At 38.7% G+C, this 25230-nt stretch overlaps 1 protein-coding gene across 5 annotated transcripts in view; it reads left to right on the top strand.

Annotated features, from left to right (window-relative positions):
* Window positions 1-25230, top strand: part of NR1H4 (nuclear receptor subfamily 1 group H member 4) — an 88787-nt gene that overhangs the window by 40744 nt on the left and 22813 nt on the right. For 3 of the 5 annotated variants that reach the window (XM_062203059.1, XM_062203060.1, XM_062203057.1), the window contains 4 exons: window positions 20092-20244; window positions 22173-22306; window positions 23234-23332; window positions 23664-23763. In XM_062203059.1, the coding sequence (XP_062059043.1) occupies window positions 20092-20244; window positions 22173-22306; window positions 23234-23332; window positions 23664-23763 (486 nt within the window). The remainder of the gene's footprint in view (window positions 1-20091; window positions 20245-22172; window positions 22307-23233; window positions 23333-23663; window positions 23764-25230) is intronic. The other 2 variants (XM_062203061.1, XM_062203058.1) reach the window with 1 other exon arrangement.

Below are 25230 nucleotides of genomic sequence, written 5' to 3'. Positions count from 1 at the left end.
TAAATCTTTAAAAAAGAGAGAGACCACTTCAATCTGCTGGTTTACTCCCCAAATGGACAGGGCTGGGACAGGCCAACTCCAGGAGCCAGGAGCTTCATCTGGGTCTCTCATGAGGGTGGCCCAAGCACATGGGCTTCTTCTGCTGTTTCCCCAGGCACGTTATCAGGGAGTTGCATCTGAAGTGCAGCAGCCAGGACATGGACCAACACTCATATGGGACACTAGCATTACAGGTAGCAGCTTAACCCACTGTGCCACAGTACTAGCCCTGACCCATCTTTTATAGTATTCTAATTATTACATGTTACATCTCTTGTCTTCCATCCTAGTTTGTAAATTTCCTAAATAGACTTTTCTATTGCCATTAATTGATCAAAGAGAAAGCTCAGAATTTCTAAACATCAGTGCTGCTGAAGTTTTAGGTTGGATGCCTCCTTGTTGTAGGAGGAAGTCTTAGATACAGGTTGCAGGATGTTCAGTTGCTCCTTGGCTCCTATTCACAACCACTAGATGCTAAATAGTAATAACCCCCTTGTTACAACAACCAAAAATGCTTGCAGACGTTACTAAAGATCTATAGGAGCACAAAATCATCCAAGTTGAGTAACAGAGAGACAGAAAGTTCTGTTATAATATAGAGTTTCTCAAAGTTGAGCTACCTATGGAGATTTCTTGGGTACCTCTAATGTTGTCTCAAATTACTTTTATCAAATTCTTTATGCTAGTTTTTCATACAATGAAATATTTTCATGCAATAGAGGAGCAAAAAGCAAGTTTACAAGATTAAGTACAATACAAACTACAAAACAAAACAAAATGATGATATGGTTTTGTTGTACAGAATCTTATTAAAATGGATAGGATGGACATTGTGGCAGAGTGGGTTAAGCCACTGCGTGAGACACCAATATCTGAGTGCCTGGGAATGATCCAGCCTCTGCATCTGATCTGGTTCCTGCTAATGTGTATGTACTCTGGGAGGCAGCAGATGATGGCTCAAGGACTTGGCCAAGTACCACACGTGGCATTCCAGATAGGGTCCTTGGCTCCTGGCTTTGGTCTGGCCCAGCTCCTGGCTTGTGCAGGCATTTGGGAAGTGAATCAATAGTTGAAAGATCTCTTTCTACTTTTCAAATAAATGAAAAGTAATAAATAAAACTTTAAGAAAAAAATGTTATTAAAAAGCAGGTTCTTTTGAGTTTGATGTGTCTATGCCATATATCATATGAGGCCTCAATTCCCTACTAACTTTCTTTGTTCAAACATTTGGTTCATCCAAGCTTTGGTTTACCCAGAGCTCCATTTGGTCATCTCCGGGCTGGGTACATCCCATATATTTTAAGCTTATTTTCTCATAGCTCTTGACAAATAAATAGTACTTGTTGCTGTAAATGAGCTCATGGGCACAAATAAAAATGAGGACAATATCAGTATAATGTTGCCATAGAGATGACCCAGAGAATGCTATTACTAATTTTTATTGCTAGCTTTAGAAGACTGTCACTAATTTTAATACATGTAAAAGACCTAGAAAAATGTGTGACACACAGGCAAAATGCAATGAATGCCTATCATTATTATTGTGGTCTTAGAATCTGCTTATATATACAGTAGTAGAAATATGACTAATTTTCTGCTTATATTGATAAATATCAGTGCCCATGTTGTTATCATCTTTTGGTAATACTTATCTGACATTGATTCAGAGTACCGAAAGCCACTTCACCTTGTCTATGTATAATAGTGCTGTACCAAATATGGTCCTTAGACCAGCAGTATTAGTGTCACTTGGGAATTTTTTTTAGGAAATGTAAATTTTGGAGTTTTACCCCAGATCTGTAGACTCAAAACTTCTGAGAAGGAAACCAATTTAGCAAGTCCTTCATGCTCAACTTGGAGAACTATTGGGTAGATCACCTCTTAAGGACACCCAAGGGGACTCATTAGGACAAGCAGCTGTGCATTGTGATTGTGACACCCACAACGATGAGGACAGAGATCAAGGGAATTCTTCTCTCCAGTAAGTCCTCAGAGGGACAGTTGAATACCTAAAAATGTACACTGGAAACCTGGACTGAAAAGACACGAAGTCCAATCTAAGTCATCTTCCTGCTTAGAGAGAAAGAAAGAGAAAAGAACATGCATAGTTTATTTTGAAGTTTTGATTAAAAAGAAAAATATCAATATAAAAGTTTCAGTTAAGAGAGAAAGGAAAATACTAATGGAGAGAAAAATTCTCCAACCACTGCTGCCAGGGTTCAGGTTGGGCCGGGACAAATCCAGGAGCCTAAAGCTCTGTCTGGATCCCCATGTGAGTGGTAGGAATCCAAGCACTTGAACTATCCTCCACTGCCCTCCCAGACACATCAGTAGGGAGCTGGATTGGAAGTGGAGCATCCAGGACTTGAACCAGTACCCATATGAAACACTGGCATCATGTGTGGTGGCTTAATCAGCTGTGACACAATTCTGGCCCCCTGTCAAGTTTTTACAGCAATTGTGAAAAATAGTTAATATTGTGCCTTATTTATTTGAGAAGCAGAGAGAAAGAGGCAGAGAGAGAGAGAGAGAGAGAGGGAGAGAGAGACAGAAAGAGAGGGATCAAGAGCACTCCCAACTACTGGTTCACTTCCCAGATGCTCACAATGACTGGGGCTGGGGCTGGGCCAGGCTGAAACAAGGAGCCAGGAACTCAGTATAGGTCTCCTGTGTGGGTGGAGGGATCCTACCATTCGAGCCATCACCTCCGGCTTCATGGTGTCTGCATTAGCAGAAAGCCAGAATTGTGAGTGGAACTGGTACTTACACCCAAGCACTCTTAAGATGGGATATGCATGTCTTAACTGCCAGGCAAAATACACACTCCTATTATTTTAAAGGTGAGGAATAAATAATTCTTAAAAAGAAGCTGAGATTTAGGCCAGTGTTAATAGCTTGTGGGATAGACTTATTACTCTTCATTAGTAAACATACTAATTTTCATACCTTATGTACGTTTTATAGAAGAGAAAACTGAAACACAAGAGGTTAACATACTCAATGCTTTCACAGCTAATAAGGGGAGCTTCAAAATTTGATAAATCTAACTTCTGACCCTGTTTGACCAGAAATTGCAGTGCCTTTTACTGCTTGCCTATGAGGTGATCATTCTACTCATGAACTATTTTCTCAAGGCTAATATTCACTAATTCAGTAGCCAAGGGTAGACAATCCAATGCTCCACTTTGATATTAAAGTATTAGTGTTCCAGGGTCAGTGCTGTGGTATAGCTGGTAAAGTTGCCACCTGCAGTGCTGTATCCCATGTAGGTGCCGATTTGAGTCCCGGCTGTTCCACTTCCAATCCAGCTCTCTGCTATGGCCTGGGAAAGCAGTAGAAGATGGCGCAGGTCCTTGGGCCCCTGCACCTGTGTGGGAGACCCAGAAGAAGCTCCTGGCTCCTGGCTTCAAATCTGCCCAGCTCCTGCTGTTGCAGCCAATTGGGGAATGAACCAGCAGATAGAAGATTCTCTCTCTCTCCCTGCCTCTCTCTCTCTCTCTCTCTCTCCCTGCCTCTCTTTCTCTCTCTGTGTAACTCTGCCTTTCAAACACATAAATAAATCTTAAAAAATATAAAGTATTAGTGTTCCAAGTCAAGGGAATAGACTGCCAAAGTGTATAACCTGGGGTGGATTTTCTCCTTCAAAGTGAACTGTCTGGTAAAACTCTTGTTGAGAAGAATTGTGGGGAATGGCAAGGTGAATAGAACCAGACTAGGGGAACCAAAGACAACCTCAGGAAATACCAATCTTAACCAAGCGGAAGGGGCCAGTATTGTGGCATACTGGGTGAAGTTGCTGCCTATGATGCTAGCATCCTAAAAGGCTGCCAATTTGTGTCCTTAAAAAGCAGGCAGAGGAATGGAAGACCTTAAGGTGCTTAGTACAGAGGTCAGAGATATGAGACCACCAGGATCATGGGAGACAGTGGGACAGAAAAAGTGGTCAGAAGAGAATCAGTTTTGGGGGAAGTCTAGGAAAGAGAAGTTGAATCAGATGTGTATACATTTTTATGAGCAAAATAAGGCAGAGTTTTTTTTATTGATTCTGGTCTGAAACTTTGCCCCCATGGTATCAGCAAAAGGGCAAGCATGCAAAGGGTGGGGAAAGGATGCAGCCCAACAGGGCCTGTGTTCTACACTTGAGGTTGGCACTTCTTTTCTTTGAAAAGCCAAATAGCAAATATTCGAAGCTTTGTTATCACAGCAGTCTCTGTTGCAACTACTCAACTCTGCCACTATAACACCATTGCATCCACAAAAAGTGCACACGTGCTGTGTTACAATACACTTTATTTACAGGAGCAGGTGTTTGTCTTAGTGGTTACAATGCCTGGGTCCCATATTGGAGAGACTGGATTCTATTCCCAGCTCTGGCTCCTGACTCCAACTTCCTGTCACTGCAGGCCTTGGGAGGTTATAAGTAATGATTCAAGTAATTGAGTACCTGTCACCCACGGGGGAAACCTGGATTGTGTTTCCAACTCTTGGCTCCAGTCCTAGCCCTGGTCATTACAGGCATTTGGGGAGTGAACCAAGAGATAGGATCTCTCTCTCTCTCTCTCTCTCTCTCTGTCTGTCTTTCTCTCCTGTGTGTGTGTATATGTCTCTGAAATTAAAAAATAATGAAAATGATTTTACAACTTTACAAAAGTAGTCAAGAAAGTAACAATCAGGCAGTAGGCCAGATGTAATTTGCAGACCCCTTTTCCCCATCAATGACTCTTGAAGGTAAATATGAGAATTAACTGGAAACTTGTCTAAGTAGGAGAGTGCAATACTCAATACACACTCCATATATGCAAGAAATGCAACTTTATTTTATATAATTGAATTTAATTCGATCTCAAGTTCTGGTGGAAACTTTATTTCATTCAATTTAGCATTATTTAACTCAGCTTCACCAAACTTTTTCTGGGATTTTGTCTAAGTACCATGTGGAGGGATTGGGTTCTGTGAATGGGGCTCTGATCCTCAGGGATGTTGACACAGTCTGGCATGTGTGGGGTGCTGTTCTGCCTGGTCATTAGCCACCAGTGGGCAGGGTATCTGTGGTGCCATTCCAGGCTCCTGGGCACCCTCTTCCTGGAGTCCTGGCCCTGTCTGTAAGCTCAGATGGTTGAGTCCTGATGCTACTCCAGTGTTGTGCTGAAATGGCAGGCTCCCAGAGAAACCATGCAGCAATTTCCTCTGCTCTATGCCATGGTGGGTGCAGGGAACCTAGGCCTCCTTGGCTCTATCCAGGAAAGGACAAAAGAATACTAAGATCCCAAATGACAAGAAGTTTCCATCATATCTCTCATCCTAGGAATCACTCATCCTAGGAATCCCCTAGGGACAAGGGAGTAGGAGGAACAGAAGCTAAGACATTCTCTGGTACTGAACATGTCTTTGTTCTTTTAACTTTTGCTTTGATTGTCTGCCACCTCTAAATTAGGAAGCTTTTTGGAGTGTTTTAGATTTGTAGGCTTAGGCTTTGGTGACTGTAACAGAAATAATGGGCTCCTTTGGCCTCTGATGTGTTCCCTTGAGAAACCTTTGAAAAATGTTTTGGCTTAATAAGTGGGGGAGTAGAAGAGGTGTGAGGAAAACCAGAGGAGAACGGGTAAAAATGCAAGTGGAAGAACAAATGCCCTGGCCAGACAGCTCTAACAGTATAACCAATGTGTCCTCCTCCCATCCCATATCCTTTATACATCACTGCTCACCAGATGCAAAGTGAATTTCACTTGACAGCTTTCCATCAAAGAGGGTATGGGCTCTGGCTCTGGGCCATTGAATTTATCTCCATTCTTCTCATCTAAATGAACAAGTTACTTAATATATGAATCAGAGTTCAGTGAAGTAAAACAGAAGCCAATATTAAAAGCAGAAAGAAATTAGTACAGGAGATATGGCAAGGCCAAGAGGGGAGGGCTCTTGCTGAACCTCAAGGAGACTGTTGAGAGCCATGCTACAAAGCTTGTTAGTTCACCTGCTACTTTGATGCAGTAAAGAAAATGGGGACTTATAAGGCTGCGATAAGAACTGTTGATTCTAGGAAGACACCACTTCATGGCAATTACTTGCTTGTTAAATCTGTATTTAGATACAAATAACAAATTCCATGCACCCTGTTCTCAACACCTTCAACCAGAAATCAAGATGTTGCCATAAAGGCTCTACGATTATGCTTTCTAGCAGAAGCAACAGAAACAGCACAGCTCTATCCCCATACCTGCTTTGTAGCATCTTACAGGGCATCTCCTTGGGAAAACCTAAACCATATTTATCATGTTAGCTGCAAGGGAGTCTAGGAATAGTGCGTCCAGCTTTCTTGCCTCTACAGCATAGGGCTCATACTAGAGTAGCAGGAGAGTGCAGTGGATATTAAGCCTAGCCTATTCCTAGCCTACTAGATACTTACCTTCTCTGAGTCTTAAATCTGCAAAATAAGGGTGTTCTCTATTTTATGGGTCTTTGAGAGGATTAAATTAGATTATTACATATAAAGGTCCTGCTAGTTCTCTTGCTTTAGACTTCACTGAAAGTTTCAGACCTGTGATACATATATACACAACAAAAAACATTATTATTTTTTTTGTTAGAAACTTAGAAACAAGGCCGGCGCCGCGGCTCACTAGGCTAATCCTCCGCCTTGCGGCGCCGGCACACCGGGTTCTAGTCCCGGTCGGGGCACCGATCCTGTCCTGGTTGCCCCTCTTCCAGGCCAGCTCTCTGCTGTGGCCAGGGAGTGCAGTGGAGGATGGCCCAAGTCCTTGGGCCCTGCACCCCATGGGAGACCAGGAGAAGCACCTGGCTCCTGCCATCGGATCAGCGCGGTGCGCTGGCCACAGCACGCTACCGCGGCAGCCATTGGAGGGTGAACCAGCAGCAAAAGGAAGACCTTTCTCTCTGTCTCTCTCTCACTGTCCACTCTGCCTGTCAAAAAAAAAAAAAAAAAAGAAACTTAGAAACAAGACAAAGTTCATAGTGAAATTCCCAGATTTATTGGCTTTTATGTCTGGTTTCATTAGAAATACTTTAATTTATCTGAATGTTTTATTTGTTAAGCCACAGCATCGATGAGAGAAATTGTGGTTTTCATTTTTTAAAAAAATAACCTCAGAACACAAACATAATGTAGAGTAACACCAGCTGCCATTTGCTCAGCTCTAGATTAAATCAAGAAGTTTTTTTTTTCCCTCTCTGTTATCAGTGCAATTTATGGAAATGTGCTAATGTCTGGACGGATTTTGATTCAAAACTCGAACTGTAACCAAGAAAACCAATCTACATATGACTGGAAAATTCATATGGCCAAATAGGTCAGTGTCTTTCACATCTGTCTCAATACTAGGAGAGTCTACACATGTCAGAGGGAGACAATGATGGAATTCTTAAAAGGCATTTTATCAGCAGTGACCCTGCTGTCCTTTTGAATTTTCTTTTTTTATTTAAGATAGCGAACTGTATTAGACTTAGCTCTGAGGTTTTAGAATATCTTCCAAAATTATTGAAACTGTTCTGGTAGAGAATAATTGTCAAGTGTTTCCACTGGGTCTTTTGTTTATGAACATTTGTAGAAGCTGAGGAGCCTCAACTTACTGGAATCCTACTTGAGATCAAATGAGATCTAATTTTATACAATTTAGTAGTGATCCCAATTAACTATAAGGTAAAATTATCTTAAGAGTATGATGCAAAGAGTGATTCTAAATTATTTTACTGCATTGGAAACCTTTTGTAAAAAGTCTTATAAAATCAAGGGAAGAGTAGCTCTCTTAAAGTAGATTATTTAGAGTCCAGTCCTAACTGATGTTCTTTTCAGCTGTCCTAAATGACTTAATCTATCTGGGCTTCAAATATTCACTTGTAAAACCAGAAATTATTTTCCAACAACTAGAGGTCAAATATCCTGAAGAAAAGTCATTATATGGGCTGATTAATTCAGACTAGGGGAGCTCAGGGAGGGTTGCATGAAGGAAGGAGGTTTTGAACAGGGTCTTGGAGAATAAGTAGAATTTTTGAAATATGAACTGCGAGGGTGGAAGGTCTTCTTGGGAAATGAATAGACAGAATTCCACAGAAGTTCCAAGAAAGAGTATATAATCTGTCTTGGTAGAAGGGGCAAGTGCGGAAGACTTAGTGGGAGATGGTAAGGGGGTGGGGAATCTTACAGATTCAATTTGGGAGTGTGCAGTACATAACCAGCTTGTATGCACATCTCTAGCTGTCTAGAGTGCTCACGCTCTTCTGTGGATTGGTCAGCAACAGGAGGACAGCATATTCTGAAAATACTGTAAAAGCAAAGTGAGCTCCAGCTTGCCTGGGCTCTATGGCTAAATTGGTTATTACTTTGTTGGATTAGGGCTTCAAGTTTCTGTAAAACATCTCAAAATAGAGTTCATTGCTAGGATATCTATATATCTATATCTATATTTCTCTCTCTATATATGATTTATTTATTTATTTGAAAGGCAAAGTTACAGAGAGAGAAGAAGAGAGACAGATCATCCATGCACATGTTCATTCCCTCAAATGGCCACAATAAAGCTAGGAGCCTGAAACTTCATCTGGGTCTCCCATATGCATGCAGGGACCTAAGTACTTGGGCTATCTTCCACTATTTTCCCAGGCACATTTAGCAGGGAGCTGGATTGGTCGTGGTGCAGTTGGAACTCCAACTGGTGTCCATATGAGATTCCAGCCTCACAAGTGGTGGCAGCTTTTATCCTCCACACCACAATGCCAGCCCCTGTTGCTAGGATATTAACTGTAAGGGTGATAATTGAATTGTGAGTCTTTTGATCCAGAGTCCTGTATGGCCATCCTGACCCTTGCACCACTGTCTTAATTTAATGAGTTAATCTTTTGTTAGGAATTGACTTGTAATCACCACAGTGGAGACAGAGGAACTGCAACCTAAGAGAGAGACTGGGGCCCAATAACATTTACATCAAAGGCAATAAGGATGGGACTCACTTTCAGTTTCAGAGCCAACCCATTAGTGATCTATCATCTCTCTGGATGTTCTTTCTGGGTGCTAATCCCAGTACTTATAGAACCTGTGAGACCTGTCCTAGCTCTGGGGAAGTTCCCCAAACCTCTTCACAGTTAAGCTACCTCTGCTCCCCCGCGGAGTCTAAAATCATCAACCTCCACTTTCAGTATCTCTGAGATTATCTGGTAAAACCCTTCAAAAGAAGGGTTGAAAACAAAAGATGTGTCAAGTGTTATCTTTATTTACAGGTAAATAGCTCACTCAAAGGGGGGAAAAAAAAGCTGTGCGTCTCTCTCACTGTCTCCCTACCACAACAGTGACCTGCGGCCGCTGTGGGAGAGCTGGTGCCATTTTTGGATGTAAGCAGGTAGCAGCTATTCCAGCTCTTGTATAGGCACCCAGAAACTATCTGGGACACTCTTCACCCAGTCAGCAGGGACTCTTCACCACAGCAGTTCAAGAGCAACTAGTGGGGATGGTCTCCACCTTGCCAGCTGCATCCACCCAGCAATGGGTGGGGAGAGTGAGCCATCCCGATGGAACGGAAGTGCCTCCTGCAGGGACTCTTATAGACACTCAACACAATTGTGAAATGAGTGGGGCTGCGGCTGGCAGACATTGTGCTCATATGTGATCCAGGGATTTTACCAGAGAGAAAAACATGCGTTCCCCACTCACTTTGAGTCTCACTGGGAGGATTGAGCTCAATCCCCCAGGATGAAACACACATGGGCAGCAGCTCTGGAAACCCCTCAGTATCTCTGTGGATGGATCAGGCTAGAGGGGTGGAGTGGTCCTTCTTGCACTCTTTGACCGTGAGAGCCCTGGGTGCTGAGACAGAAAACACTGTGACTGTGTGAGAGGATGTAGGGTGTAGCTGAGTTTCTGGGCAATCATTGGCTGCTGCTGCACACTCTTGGAGCTCCTTGATTGTGTAGAGCAGCTCATAGTTGCAGGAACCATGCTTACAATAAGGACTGAACAGATCATTTGTGTGGTTCGTATGGTGGGTTGGATGAGTGTTGAACACACTGGGGGTTAACACCTGGGCATTGCTCAGCTTGGAGGAAAGGAGGTGAGGGGTTGATCACACCAAAGAGGTGACCATTCCCCTCCATCCTGTTAACCAGAGGAGAGCTGCCATGCCCAACTTGGGTGTTACCCTGAATATTCACCCCACCCTGGAGCACTGACCAGAGCTCCCTGGCCACACCCACTATACATCTCTTGGTATTCACTGAAAGAGCAGACATTCCACTAAGCCACAGAGGAATAGTTCAAAGATAAATGTCATCAGAAGAAAAAAACCAATTATTTCAATAAATGCCTAAAAATAAATGCAGAAATTCAAGAAACAAGAATAAGGAAAACACCAGGGCCTCTGAAAAGGAGCACAAAAACATTTCAATATTATAATGTGAAGATGAAGAAATTGCTGATATGCCAGAAACAGAATTCAAAAAATTAATCATAGGATTACTCAAAAACAATCAGAATCAAATCCACAAACTAAAGAAAACCATACATGATATGAATGAAATTTTTTCCATGAAATTGAGATTTTTAAAGAGAAATCAAAATGAAATATTAGAAATGAATAATTCAATAGATCAAATAAAAATTTGGTGGAAAGCCTTCACAACAGACTTGGTGAGGCAGAAGAAAGAATATCAGACCTGGAAGACAAATCTCTGGAAATCATTCAGTCAGACCAAAAAATATTTAAAAAGGAAGAAATTAGAAAACTTAAAAACAGTATTGTAAATTTATGGGATGTTATCAAACAACCCAACATATGGGTCTTAGGATTTCTTGAAGATGGGAAAGAAAGAATGGACTAAAAGACCTATTCAGTGAAATAATTAGAGAAAATTTCCATAATTTGGAGAAATAAATGGACATCTGAGTACAGGAAGCACACAGATTGCCTAACAAAGATCTTCACCACGACTCATTGTAGTCAAACTTTCCACAGTAAAGCATAAAGACAAGATTCTAAAATATGCACAAGGGAAACACCAGACTACTTTCAAAAAGAATCTCCAATTAGACTCACAGCTGATTTCTCATCAGAAACCCTACAGGCTAGAAGGGAACGGCAAGATATATTCCAAGTCTTAAGTGAAAAAACTGTCAACCCAGAATACTATACCCTGCAAAGCTCTCATTTATGAAAAAGGGGAAATAGAGACCTTCCATAACAAACAAATTGAAAGAATTTGTCACCATTCATCCAACCTTACAAAAGATGCTAAAAGATGTGCTACACACAGAAACACAGAAAGCAAGCCATCATCATAAAAGAATGTGAGGACAGAAAATCCCCCAGTAAAAGTTCAAAAGAAATCTAAAATAAATGATAGAAATATTCATGGAAAAATGGTGGGGCCGTCATTACTTATCAGTAGGTACTTTGAATGTAAATGGCCTCAACTCTCCAGTTAAAATACAGACTGGCCAAATGGATTTAAAAAAAGGACCCATCTATTTTCTGCCTATAAGAAACACATCTCACCAACAAAGATACATGTAGTCTTAAAGTTAAAGGATGGAAAAAGATATTTCATGTTAATGGAAAGCCAAAAGGGCAGGTATAACCATCCTAATATCAGACAAAAAAAGACTTTAACACAAAAACTGTTAAAAGAGAAAGAGAAGGGCACTATATAATGATATATTTGATAGGAAGATATGATTATAATAAATTTATATGCATCCCATTACAGGGTGCTTGACTATCTACAAGAACTGTTAACAGATCTAAAGGAAGACATAGACTCCAATACAATAGTAATGGGAGACTTCAACACTTTACTTTCATCAATGGATAGATCAACCACAGGAAATCAACAAAAAAAAAAAAAACATAGCTAAACGAAACTGTAGAACAAATGGAACTAACACACATCTACAAAACGTTTTACCCCACAGTTGCAGAATGCACATTCTTCTCATCAGTGCACAGAACTTTCTGTATGATAGACCATACTTTAGGCCATAAAGTAAGCCTCAGCAAATTAAAAAAAAATCAAAATTATACCATGCATCTTCTCTTGTCACAATATATTGAAGCTGGAATATCAACAACTCAAGAATCTCTAGGACATATGCAAACACATGGAGACTGAACAACATGCTCTTGGATGAACAGTGGGTCATAGAAGAAATCAAAAGAGAAATGAAAAATTCCTGGAAATGAATGAAGACAACTATACATCATATCGAAACTTATGGGATACAGCAAAAGCAGTGTTAAGAGGGAAGTTTATAGCAATGGGTGCCTACATCAAGAAACTGGAAAATCACCAAATAAATGAGCTATCAATGCAACTCAAGGACCTAGAAAACAACAACAACAAACCTAACCCCAATTTAGTAGGAGGAAAGAAATTAAAATTAGAGAAGAAATAAATTTTAAAAAAAACCCAAAAGATCAGAAAAATGAAGAGATGGTTTTTAGAAAAAAATAAACAAAATTGACACACCATTGGCCCAACTAACCAAAAAAGAAGACTTAAATCAATAAAATTAGAGATGAAAAAGGAATAGTTAACAACAGATAGCAGAGAAAGAAAAAGAATCATCAAGAATTACTACAAAGAGCTGTATGCCAACAAATCAGAAAATCTAGAAAAAATGGATAGATTCCTAGACACATACTATCTACCAAAATTGAGTCATGAAGACATAGAACACCTAAACAGATCAATAACCAAGATGGATATTGAATCAATAATAAAGATACTCTCAACAAAAAAAAAGCCCAGGTCCCAATGGGTTCACTGCTGAATTCTATCAGACATTTAAAGAAGAACTAGTTCTAATTCTTCCCAAGCTATTCAAAACAATTGAAAAGGAGAGACTCCTCCTAAACTCCTTCTACAAAACCAGTGTTACATTAATTCCTAAGCCAGAGAAAGAAACAACAGAAAAAGAGAATTATAGACCAATTTCCCTGATGAACATAGATGCAAAAATCCTCAACAAAACACTAGCCAATCAAATTCAACAACACATCAGAAAGATCATTCACCCAAAATAAATGGGATTTATCCCTGGTACACAGGAATGGTTCAACATTTGCAGATCAATCAATTCTAAGATCAATCCCATTCACAATAGCTACAAAAAAATTTAAATACCTTGCAATAAATTTAACCAAGGACATCAAATATCTCTATGATGAAAATTACAAAACATTAATGAAAGCAATAGAAGAAGACATAAAAAAGTGGGAAAATCTTCCATGTTCATGGATTATAAGAATTAATATAATCAAAATGTCCATACTACTGAAAGCAATTTATAGATTCAATGCTATCTCAATCAAAATACCTACAACATTGTTCTCAGATCTAGAAAAAAATGATGCCAAAATTCATATGGATACACAGTGACCCCAAATAGCTAAAATAATCTTAAACAACAAAAGCAAAGCTGGAGATATTGCAATACCAGATCTCAAGACATACTACAGGACAGTTATAATCAAAGCTCCTTTTACTGGCACGAAAACATTTGTGTAGATCAATGTAACAGAATATAAACTCCACAAATCAATCCACACATCTAAAACCAAATTATCTTTGACAAAGGAGCAAAAATCAATCTGTGGAGCAAAGACAGTCTCTTTGACAAATGGTGCTGGTAAAACTGGATCTCAGCATGCAGATGTATGAAACAAGACCTCTACCTTATACCTTACACCTTACATAAAAATCCACTCAAAATGGATCAGAGACTTAAATCTATAGACTGATACCATCAAATTACCAGAGAACATTAGGGAAACCCTATAAGACATTGGCATAGGGAAAAACTTCTTGGAAAATACCCCAAAAGCACAGACAATCAAAGCTAAAGTTAACAAATGGGATTACATAAAACTGAGAAGCTTCTGCACTACAATAGAAACACTCAGCAAAGAGGCAACTGACATAATTGGAGAAAATATTTTCAAACTATGCAACTTATAAAGGATTAATTTCCAGAACCTATAAAGAGCTCAAGAAACTTAACAACAACAAAACGAACAATTCAGTTAAGATAAGGGCAAAGAACCTGAACAGACATTTTTCAAGAGAGGAAATTCAAATGACCAACAGAACATGAAAAAAAAAAATGCTCATGGCCGGCGCCGCGGCTCACTAGGCTAATCCTCCGCCTTGCGGCGCTGGCACACCGGGTTCTAGTCCCGGTCGGGGCACTGGATTCTGTCCCGGTTGCCCCTCTTCCAGGCCGGCTCTCTGCTGTGGCCAGGGAGTGCAGTGGAGGATGGCCCAAGTGCTTGGGTCCTGCGCCCCATGGGAGACCAGGAGAAGCACCTGGCTCCTGCCATCGGATCAGCGCGGTGCGCCGGCCGCAGCGCGCCAACTGCAGCGGCCATTGGAGGGTGAACCAACGGCAAAAGGGAGACCTTTCTCTCTGTCTCTCTCTCACTGTCCACTCTGCCTGTAAAAAAAAAAAAAAATGCTCAGGATCACTAGCATCAGGGAAGTGAAAATCAAAACCACTATGAGGTTTCACTTCACTCCATTAGAATGGCTCTCATACAGAAATCAACAAACAGCAAATCTTGTTGAGAATGTGGGGAAAAGGCTACCCTGATCCACTGTTGGTGGGAATGTAAACTGGTGTAGCCACTATGGAAGACAGTATAGTGATACTTCAGAAATCTGAATATAGACCTACCACTCCTGGGAATTTACCCAAAGGAAATAAAATCAGCATATGAATGGGTGATCTGTACCCCCACGTTCATTGCAACTCAATTTTCAATAGCTAAGATATGGAATCAACCCAGATGTCCATCAACTGAAGACTGGCTAAGGAAATTATGGTAAATATATACACTATGGAATACTTACACAGTGGTAAAGAAAAATGAAATCCTGTCATTTGTAACAAAATGGATGCAATTGGAAAGCATTATATTTAGTGAAATAAGCCAGTTACCAAGACAAATTATGGTGTCTCTAAGGTAATCTATAGGAGCACAACTGACAGCTTGAAATGAGATGATTTTGAACAGCCCTTGTCTTAACTGTTGAGGAATAATTTTTTTTGTTTGTGTTTCTTCTTTTTTCTTTTTTCTTCATACTATTCGGTGAACTCTCTACTTAGTGTAGGGTTAATCTTATGAGTATAAGATTAACTGAAAACAGATCCTTTGTAAAAATAAGAATGGAAACAGGAGAGGGAGGAGATAGAAGGGTGGGCATATGGGCAGGAGGGAAGTAAAAGGGGAAGAATCACCATGTTCCCAAGTTTGTATATATTAAATGCATGAAGTTTATATTTCTTAAATAAAATTTTAAAATGTGAAAAAAGAGCAAAGAGTCTGAATCAAGCTTCATATCTGAGCTCTACTATGTACTATCTGTAAAATCTTGAGCAAATTAACCCCGAAAAGACTTACTCTCCTTTTCCAGGGAAGGGAGATGATAATAGTATCTATTCCACTGGATTATTTTGAATATTAAATGTGTTACCCTATGTAAAGTGTTTAGAACAGTGCCTGGCACAAGATAAAAGCTGTCTTTGTTTAAGTCAGATTGCATGTAAAGTCTCTGATTACTCATCTCTGTGTGTTACTGCTTTTTAAAGCTTTTTAAAGCTTGTGGACCATAAAAAGTTTTAAAATATCAACCAATATGTTAGGGTTCAGGGCAAGGTACCAGTGTCCCTCATTGGAGTCTGGTATGAGCTTGTGTGTATACATGGATGTGTATATGATTTGGGAATAGGGTGTAGCATGAGCTCTACCTTTATAAAGAAGTAGAAAAGTAGGTAGGAAATATTCTACAGAATTGAGGGGTCTCTTTATAATACCATCCTACAGCTATTTGCCTGCCACCTAAGGATCCCTCCTCATGCTACGCATTCTCCAGACGGCAGTGCCAACCCTGTCTATTCATGTTTTATTATCAGTAAGGCTCTGTTCCTCAGTGAATTTCCTTTCCATTTCTTTTCAAATGGCTTTTCTGATATGAGCATTGTTGAATATGTGCAAGAAAGAGCAAGATAGAGGCAGAGGTGGGTGTATGGATAGATTTGCATAAATATAAATACAGTATATGTACCCCTATTTAAATGATGTAATGATAATATTGTGTTGCCATCTCAGAATGAAAGCTAATTAATTCAGCCATTGAAATGATAATGATTTCTTTTTCAGTTAATACCAGAGTATTTTAAAAAAGGCTGCACAATTGTTTTATGCACAGTTCTTCAATTCATCTTGGAATAAGCAGTTTTATTCTATTAACTATTGAGCTGTCTATCAGTGTCTGTGGCAGTTTGAAAGGGAATCATTCCTGGGAGGGGCTAGAGATTAGTAAGAAGGCTTGATTCATGAAGGCTAATGTGTTCATTGAGTTCATGATTTGGTACCAGGAAAAAGAAGTTCTCTTTTCACTTTTAATCTCTTTTAAAATGTATGCTCTGGTATTTCCACTCTCAACATCAACACTGATCTGAAGTATGAAGTCTTTTTTTAGACTTTATTTGTATAGACATTTAGAAAATGTATAGATTTTTACTACTGAAATGTATGCCAGCTGACAAATTTGCAAGCAATATCATGACTTCGTTAGCCCTAACATCTTTAGTTTTTACTTTAGCCTATATCTTCATGTTTAGCAAGTTACCAAGGTTTGAATGTTTTCCTTACTTCTTCCCCTGTTCTTTCCTGGTTTAATGCAGGCATTGGTCATTTGTCAGCTATATTGAGGTATGGTCTTCTGTGTCCAATCTCCTATGCCACCTTTCTTGATTTTGCTCCAAGGTTTCTTCCTAAGGTGCATGTTAGGTCACAACTTCTCGGCCAGAATCTTTGAATGACTTCTTCCTTTCTACATGGTAAAGGCTCAGCTCCTTTGCTTGATGCCCCAAAGCATTAAATCACAGCCTGTTGCCATTAAATACTTTTCTCTACCATCCTACCAACATGGATTATCCACTCTTCCTTGGAACTTCCATAATCCATTGCCTTTGCTCATTTCCCAGTATGTCTTCCTACTGATTGTCCAAGGTCCTGTTTAAATTCTGCTTCCTGCATAGAACACTCTGTGAGTCTCCTACTCTGAATTAATCAGTGCCATGCCCAGCCTATGTAATGCTTTATCCTCAAGATTCATGACTTCTTGCTGTTGGGAAATCATCACATTATACTCACTTTTTTGGATAGTTTTTTTTGCCTTCTGCTAGAAAATTGTCATAATAAATATGCTAATCTTCCTGTCTTCAATGCCACTGCTGCCCCTCCCCCAAAATGTGACATTACATTTGCAAACGTATTTTGTGATCCTGAAATTTAAACTTATTTGGCTATTCTGTCTAACTATCTTGAAGTATACTGTGAATTTACTCTTCTTTGTCTTCCTACTAAGTTGGAAGCTCTGAAGATCAGAAATGTCTTATTGATCTTTAGATCTTCCATGTCAGATAATGCAATTTTCAGATAGTAGATACTTAGTATTAAGTATTTTTACTCACTTGTGACCTAATGAAAGCAATTGTAGGATAGCAGTTAAAGAGTACAGGCTTCAGTGCATGAATGCCTGGGTTTAAACTTTCGTAGGTTCCTTATTAATCATGTGATCATAGCCCAGTATCTTAACCTCTTTGTACCTTTTATTATTCATCTGTAATACTGAGACATGTTATATCATCTTCATCACAAAAAATTGATATGAATTAAACAACTAAATGGATGTAATGTGGTTAGAATCATAGCTAATAAGTGCTTAATAAATGTTAAATATTGTTTTATCACTTTTAAAATAGGAAGGACTCATGATCTTAATTTTGTCAGAGGTATGAAGATAATTGAAAGGCAGAGGTAGAGAGGCCAACTGCTTATGGATATGAAGGAGAGATTTTTATGATCAGGGTGTTTTTTGAACCAGATAAAGCCAGCATGGAATTATCTTAAGGCCGTCCGTGCCTAGAGGGTCACCTGAAGAGATCTCCATGTACAGAGTGTGGTGTGAATTGCCACATTCCTAGATGCTGAAGAAGGAATTACACAACACACCATGGGCTAGCATAAGGCTGTATTTTCTCTCATCAAGGAAGTACAGATGAAAGTCTCCCAGTGATGGGACGAGTTCTCTAAAGAATTCAAGACAAGAGGAAAAGAGTCAACTTTGAAATCTTGCGAAGCACAAACCAGCTAATGGTAACACCATGGTCCCCTCTTATCCATGGGGATCATGTTCTAAGACCCTCCTCCACAGTGGATGCCTGAAACTATAGATAGTACTGATTTTTTTCCTTTGTATATATGCCTATGATAAAGTTTATTTATAAATTAGGTAGAGTAAGAGATTAACAATAACTAACAACATAGAACAATTATAATAATACATTGCAATCAAAATTGTGTGACTGTGGTCTCTTTCTCTCAAACACACGAGATAGGCAGGGTATGAAGACTGGATACAACAGGACAAAGGGATGTATCAGTTCCTAATGGGAAAGAGCAGGATGGTATGAGATTTCATCACCCTATTCAGAATATAATTTCAAGCTTCTTGAATTATTTATTTATAGAATTTTTAAATAATATTTTTCATTTTATTTTATTTATCTGAGAAGGGGGGAGAGAAGAGAGATAGGTAGGTAGGTAGGTAGATAGGTAGATAGATAAAGAAAGAGTAAGAAAGACAACTCATATCCACTGGCCCACATCTTGGCTGAGTCTGAAGTCAGAAATTCAGTTCAGGTTTCCCACATGGGTGGCAAGAACCCAATCATTTGCCAGGTGCTAGAGTTGGGCATTAAACCTAGGTTCTCCAATATAGGACATGTGCAATTGACCTCAGTCACTGAAACAGGAAAGTGAAACCATGGATAATAAGGGGAGTATTATAATTGTCTAAGTGCTTTCCTGTCTGTTCTTCCCGTGGCTCTCACAACCCTCTCCCTATTCCTCACCCTCCTTGCCTCTAGAAGTGTGGGGAGTTATGGTAATCCTGCTAGAAGAGAAAGACTAGAAGTGGGACTGAGACATGGGGAGAGGGAAAAGAAGAAAGGATGCCAGTCACGTTCCTTCACAAACTGCAAGATCCTTGTGTTTGCTTTTAAATCAAGATGGGCATTTTTATTATTACACTAGGCTGTCATATTAAGTACTAAATAACCCTGAATGTGAGTTTGTACCCAAATGCCCCAAACAGCAACAAACTTTCCAAGACTTGGCTCAATGTTCACCTCGTTTCCTGACCTTTTATCCAAAATGGACCATTTTTTATGTCTGTTCTGCCCCATAACAGCCTCCCATGATAACTCATCTAGAGGAGAGCATTTTGGTGCAATGGGTTAAGCCACATTTTGTCATGTCCACATCTCATATCTGAGTGGTTGGGGTTGATTTTTGCCTTCCTTTCTATCCAGTTTCTCCATAATGCACATGGGAGGCAACAGAAGATGACCCAATTACTCCTGCCATCCACATGGGAGACTCAGATGCAGTTCTTGGCTTCTAGCTTCAGTCTGGCTCAATTCCAGCCCTGGCTGTTGTGGCCACTTTGGGGGGGAGTGTGAACCAGTGAATGGCAAATCTTTCTCTCTCTCTCTCTTCTCTATGTCACTGTGCCTTTCAAATAAATAAATGAATCTTTAAAAAAAAAAACTCATGCAACTTTTAATTTCACTTGGTTCGTTATTTGCATATATTTGCTGTCAACCAACTTTTAAATTCTGGGAGAATAGGAAAGAATAATTCAACTTCAAAGCACCAGCATCTAGCACTCACTGCCACATAATTGTCCCCCAAAAAAGGTATATGAAAGTGGTATAACTTAAAAGCCAAACCAAAATTTTTTCTTAAGAAGGGTTATAATTCAAATTTGTCTTTTTATTTTTGAGAAATGTATGCAGCAGCCTTCTTGACCATGCAGTATAATTCAAAGTACCATTTGTTACTGCTATACCCAAGGAGTGACTAGACACTCTCCAGCAGTTCAGTGGAGAAATGATCTGACATCGCTCAATCCAAGTGTGTTGTGTTTTTCTGAGAAGTCTTTAGAACTTAGGACCTTATTACACTTTCAGTGTTTCCTCCCCAGGTTTTTTCAGGAGAAGCATTACTAAAAACGCAGTATACAAGTGTAAAAATGGAGGCAACTGTGTGATGGATATGTACATGCGAAGAAAGTGCCAAGAATGTCGACTAAGGAAGTGCAAGGAGATGGGAATGTTGGCTGAATGTATGTATACAGGTATTCACTTCAAGTAACTAAATTCTCTAAAATCTTTAACTAAAAATCTCTTAAAAAGGCAGATGTCAGATAACTCCTATCAGAGAGGGGGTACTTCTTGTATTAAAGAAAAGATCTACCTGGTCAAACAAGTAACGAGTCACTGACATTGTCTAGACTGTCAGGTAACAAGCACTGGATTTGGCTGGAAGAAACAGCTACTTTTTTGTTGTTCTTTGTTGCCGTGCAGTGGCACTACCACACAGTTAAGTAACATGCTTTCATGAGCTTCAGAGATGATAATCTAAAAGTTTTCTCAAAATTTGAATTTAATATATATCTTATTTATTGTGTTATTAACATAATGATCCACAGTTGTGGAGAAAAATAAGAATGTTTTATAAGGTCTAACTGCCTCTGCACTGTCTAAATAGAGTTTTAAACTGACTCATTAAGAATTCATCTTCTCCTAGAGCAGGTTTGAACAAATTTGTATAGCTTTACACAGGAAATTAACTACTCTGAGTTTTAATATAATTTTGTCCTTCAATCTGATAAAGAGACACTGTATGAACTGCTAACTCTGTGAGGAATCATAATCTACCTAAAAAATTGGAATGCATGCTAGTATATAACATAATTAATTTTTCAATCTGCAAATTCTACAGACTGCTCAGATTTTGCGATCTTTCCTCTTTCTCCTCAAAACACAAATAGACAAACAAAAGTCTCCAAGGGGATGATAACATTCAGGAAGGGAATGCCACAGGAAACAAAAGCCTTTGGAAGATGACTCCAGTCCTATTGTTCCCAAGCTGTGCAGGCAACTGGGATGGACCCAGAGAAATAATGCATGCAGAAGGGAGAAAAAACAGATCTGTGTAAATAATCCAGCTCTTTGGATTAAAGTTTTATAGTGGCCGATCACAATCTCATTTTAGCAGACACGAAACAGGAGCCAGCCGTAGGGGCTGCTGCTGGTATCCTATCTCACACTGGAAACACTTTGATCCTACTGGTTCATGTTGCTCATCACTTAAATATGAACTTGTTCCAACTAAAGCTCTGGGGGCATTTGGCATAGGCTCACCTGTAAAAGTAGAGAATATTATTTATACACACAAACCCATCCAGGAGAAAGATGAAGATCTTTTGCAATTCTATAAAGTAAATTCTCTGCACAAAGAAATCTGTGGAATTTTGTGTCATTAACATTGAAGGAATAAGGAAATTTCATTGGAATATGGAATATTATTCTACATTATTTGCAATAACTCTGTTTAAGTGTAAATCAATGATACTATTGCTTGTCCAAAAGAATTTTCAAAATCATCTTGAGTTCTTTACATCTTTAACTATATATTCTCAATAGTCTTTGTAACTCTGACAACTAACATTTAAAAATGTTTCCTAAAATATGCTAATATTTGTATTATGTAATACATAATTAATATTTTAATTATGTATTTTATGTGAATTGAATATACATCTGATGGTACAGTATGTAAACATGGGTAAAAATCCCATTAATGCTATATTCTGAAACACCATCTTTCAATGCCCTCTAAACCAGGATTGGAAGAGTGGTATTCATCCTTTTACTGATTGAATACCTTGCTTTTGCAATAATATTGTGGTATCACTGATTCTTTACATAAATGTCATTTTTAGAAAAATTATCAGATTATATTTAATCTTTACAAAACTCAATGAGGTAGAAATCTCCATTCTACAAATGAAGATACTGAGATCACAGAGGTTACACTTCTTATTCACAGTCAAGAATTAAACCTTGACTTTCTCGTTTTTCTAAATGTCAGAAGCACTAGAATTAGCTTTGTGCCAAACTGCACAAAGGGGTTTTCTGAACGTGCTACACATCAGCTGTTCATAAACACACACACAGCAGTACTTTCTTGTTTGGTGACGTCCCTGTGTTTGTTTTTCAGGCTTGTTAACTGAAATTCAGTGTAAATCGAAACGACTGAGAAAAAACGTGAAGCAGCATGCAGATCAGACCACTAATGATGACAGCGAAGGACCAGACTTGCGACAAGTGACGTCGACCACAAAGTCATGCAGGGTAATAACATGCAATGGGTGGTGACGTGTCGGCCACAGCCAGCAGGAGCTGAGCTTCCAGGAACCTAGAGATCTGGCCAGGCATCTTTCACATGAGAGCCAAGGTCACTGTGTAATTTCCATTTCAATTGTACATGACAGATGATTCCTTCCTTTTAATCCAGAGAGGGACATAGGCCTCAGTATAAAATCTGAATAATTGCAGCATATGATACACAAGTGAAAGTTCTTCCTGGCTCCCTTCCATTCCTACTACCTGGAGGAAACTCCTGGCTCCTGGCTTCGGATTGGCACTGCTCCAGCCATTGCAGCCAACTGAGGAGTGAGCCAGCAGATGGAAGACCTCTCTCTCTTTCTGCCTCTCCTTCTTTCTATGTGTAATTCTGACTTTCAAATAAATAAATAAATCTTTAAAAAAAAAAAGCAGATGGGTCTATGGGTGACAGTTTATTGAACTCTGCCATATGTGGATACTCTTAGATGAATTCTTCGTTTTGCATGTTAAAAAGTTCTTTAATTTTGATCAAATCTTGAACTTTTCCTGACCTTCTATATGAATGAGCTCAGTTGGCCTCATATCCAGAAACTTATTTATTCCCATGAAATAAATAAATATTTTAACCCCTATTTTACAGTCAGGAAAATGAGTAACTTGGGACAAGTGTAATGAAATGTGCTACAGCTTGCTGAAGGATCCAGAGAAAGCAGTTATACTTTGGTTATACTCTGTATTAGAGCTCACTGTCCTTCCTACAATTTTTTTTTAACTATTTATCCCTAGCTTAGGGCAGTACATCATTCCCTATTCTGCCATATTTAGGGTCTTTTTCAAAAATTTCTGCTGTTGGTTCATTCCAGATAAATGCAATATAAGAAGAGTGACTTGTAACTGCCTTCCCTAACACCTTTTATTTTCTTGCCAGTGTAGGAGAAAACTGAACTCACCCCAGACCAACAGAATCTTCTACATTATATCACAGACTCGTATAACAAACAGAGGATGCCTCAAGAAGTAACAAATAAAATTGTATGTATAATATCTGAAAATACTTGGGTTTAAAGTTAATATTTTCTTTCACTACTTTGAAGATGGAATCTATATATGAATATTTTACTTTGAAATGCTTAGAGCTGAGAATTTATTATATATTTAAACTTTTAGCAATATTAAGCAATTAAAGAGTAGGAAGTCCCACATCTAGCTTGGTAATACTAATTACTCTCCAAAGATCTTAGAAATATAAGGTGGGTCTTTAAATTTTATTACCTAAACCATTTTTCTTTGTTGTAATTATTTTATATTTATTTATTTATTTCTTATATGCTTATTAATCATGTGCTTTTTTCTTAAAATTTAGTTAAAAGAAGAATTCAGTGCAGAAGAAAATTTTCTCATTTTAACAGAAATGGCTACTAGTCACGTACAGGTTCTCGTAGAGTTCACAAAAAAGCTGCCAGGTATTTTTTTTTAATAATCAAAGTTAATGCTTACTGAGTGTTTACATATGTGCATGGATTATTTTAACCATTTTACATACATTGTTACTTTCAATGCTCAAAATATTTTGTGAGATCAGATCTGTTACAAATATTCCTATTGTCAGCTAGTTTTACATGTAGTTATTTCCCTGTCACACTGTATAACATTATTCTCATGTTGAGGGAGGCAAATATTTTCATTGTAAGATGGAAATCATCTTCTAACTGATTTAAATTAATGTGGGGGCAGGCGTTTAGCCTAGTGTTAAAGATGACTACCTTCTCAAGTCAATACTGGGGTACAGGTCCTAACTCCAGCTTCCTACCAATGCTTACCCAGGAAGACTATGGTGATGGCTCAAGTAATTAGGCTCCTACCTACCACATGGGAAACCAGGATTGTCTTTCCACATCTTGGCCATTGTGAGTATTTAGGGAGTGAACCATGGGATCAGAAATCTCTCTGTCTCTTTCTTTCTCTCTCTACCTCCCAAATAAATAAAAATAAATTTAAATCAATAAATATGCATGAAATGCAGGAGGCAGAAAATATATTTAAAATCATTTGTGATAATTTTTCTAAATTGCTGGTTAAAAATTGAGAATTTGCAAAATTTCTATTTATCCATTTATTTATTCAGTAGTAAATATTGATGCCTACTATATATGAAGCACCTATAACCTTCAGAAGAATGGTTAGAAGCTACTATATACATTTGTGTGTGTGTGTGTGTGTATATAGATAGATAGATAGATATGAGCAATTATGTGTACTACAAGAAGTTCATGGAAAATGGAATTAAAATAGATTTTTATTTTCCTGCAAAATTTTTGAAATCCATATATATGAGGAATTTCCAAAAAGTTCATGGAAAAGTGCGTATTATGAGAAAAGTTATGTGTAGATTTCACAAATTTTTTGTGATGAAATAAATTTACCCTTTAGTTCCCTGGTTTCATGAACATTTTGAAATTCTCTGGTACACACACACACACTCACACACACTCACACACAAGTATTGTCTGAACATAGAGGAGTTAGTTGAAAAGTTAGGGAGACTTTACAGAGGCTCATGTTTGATTTAGGAATAAAAGAAAAAGTAGTTTTCTAGTTGGCACTCCAGGTTGAAAGATCTACTTATGAAAAGGTAAAGAGACATGAACAAAAACACGATTATTCAAGATGAGAGAGAAAATTCATAGACAATAAAGTAAGTTGGCACCAGACTGATAAGGGCCTAACTAAGGAATGTAATCTTTGCCCCAATTGGTAAAGAGATTTTGGTGGCTTTATGGTTTTAGAGAGGAGGAAAATGAATTTTTTTTTACAAAGATATGACTTTATCAGGTTTGTGTAAGATGGACTTGAGTAGGGAGATACTGGAGACAGGGAGGATCAGTTAGTATGCTGCTGCACAGGTCCAGACACGAGAAAGCTATAGCAGT

The sequence above is a fragment of the Lepus europaeus genome, chromosome 10, assembly GCF_033115175.1.
Source record: "Lepus europaeus isolate LE1 chromosome 10, mLepTim1.pri, whole genome shotgun sequence".
Classification (NCBI taxonomy): Eukaryota; Metazoa; Chordata; class Mammalia; order Lagomorpha; family Leporidae; genus Lepus; species Lepus europaeus.
Note: the sequence above shows the minus strand (reverse complement) of the source record. Positions and strands in the feature narration are given on the sequence as shown.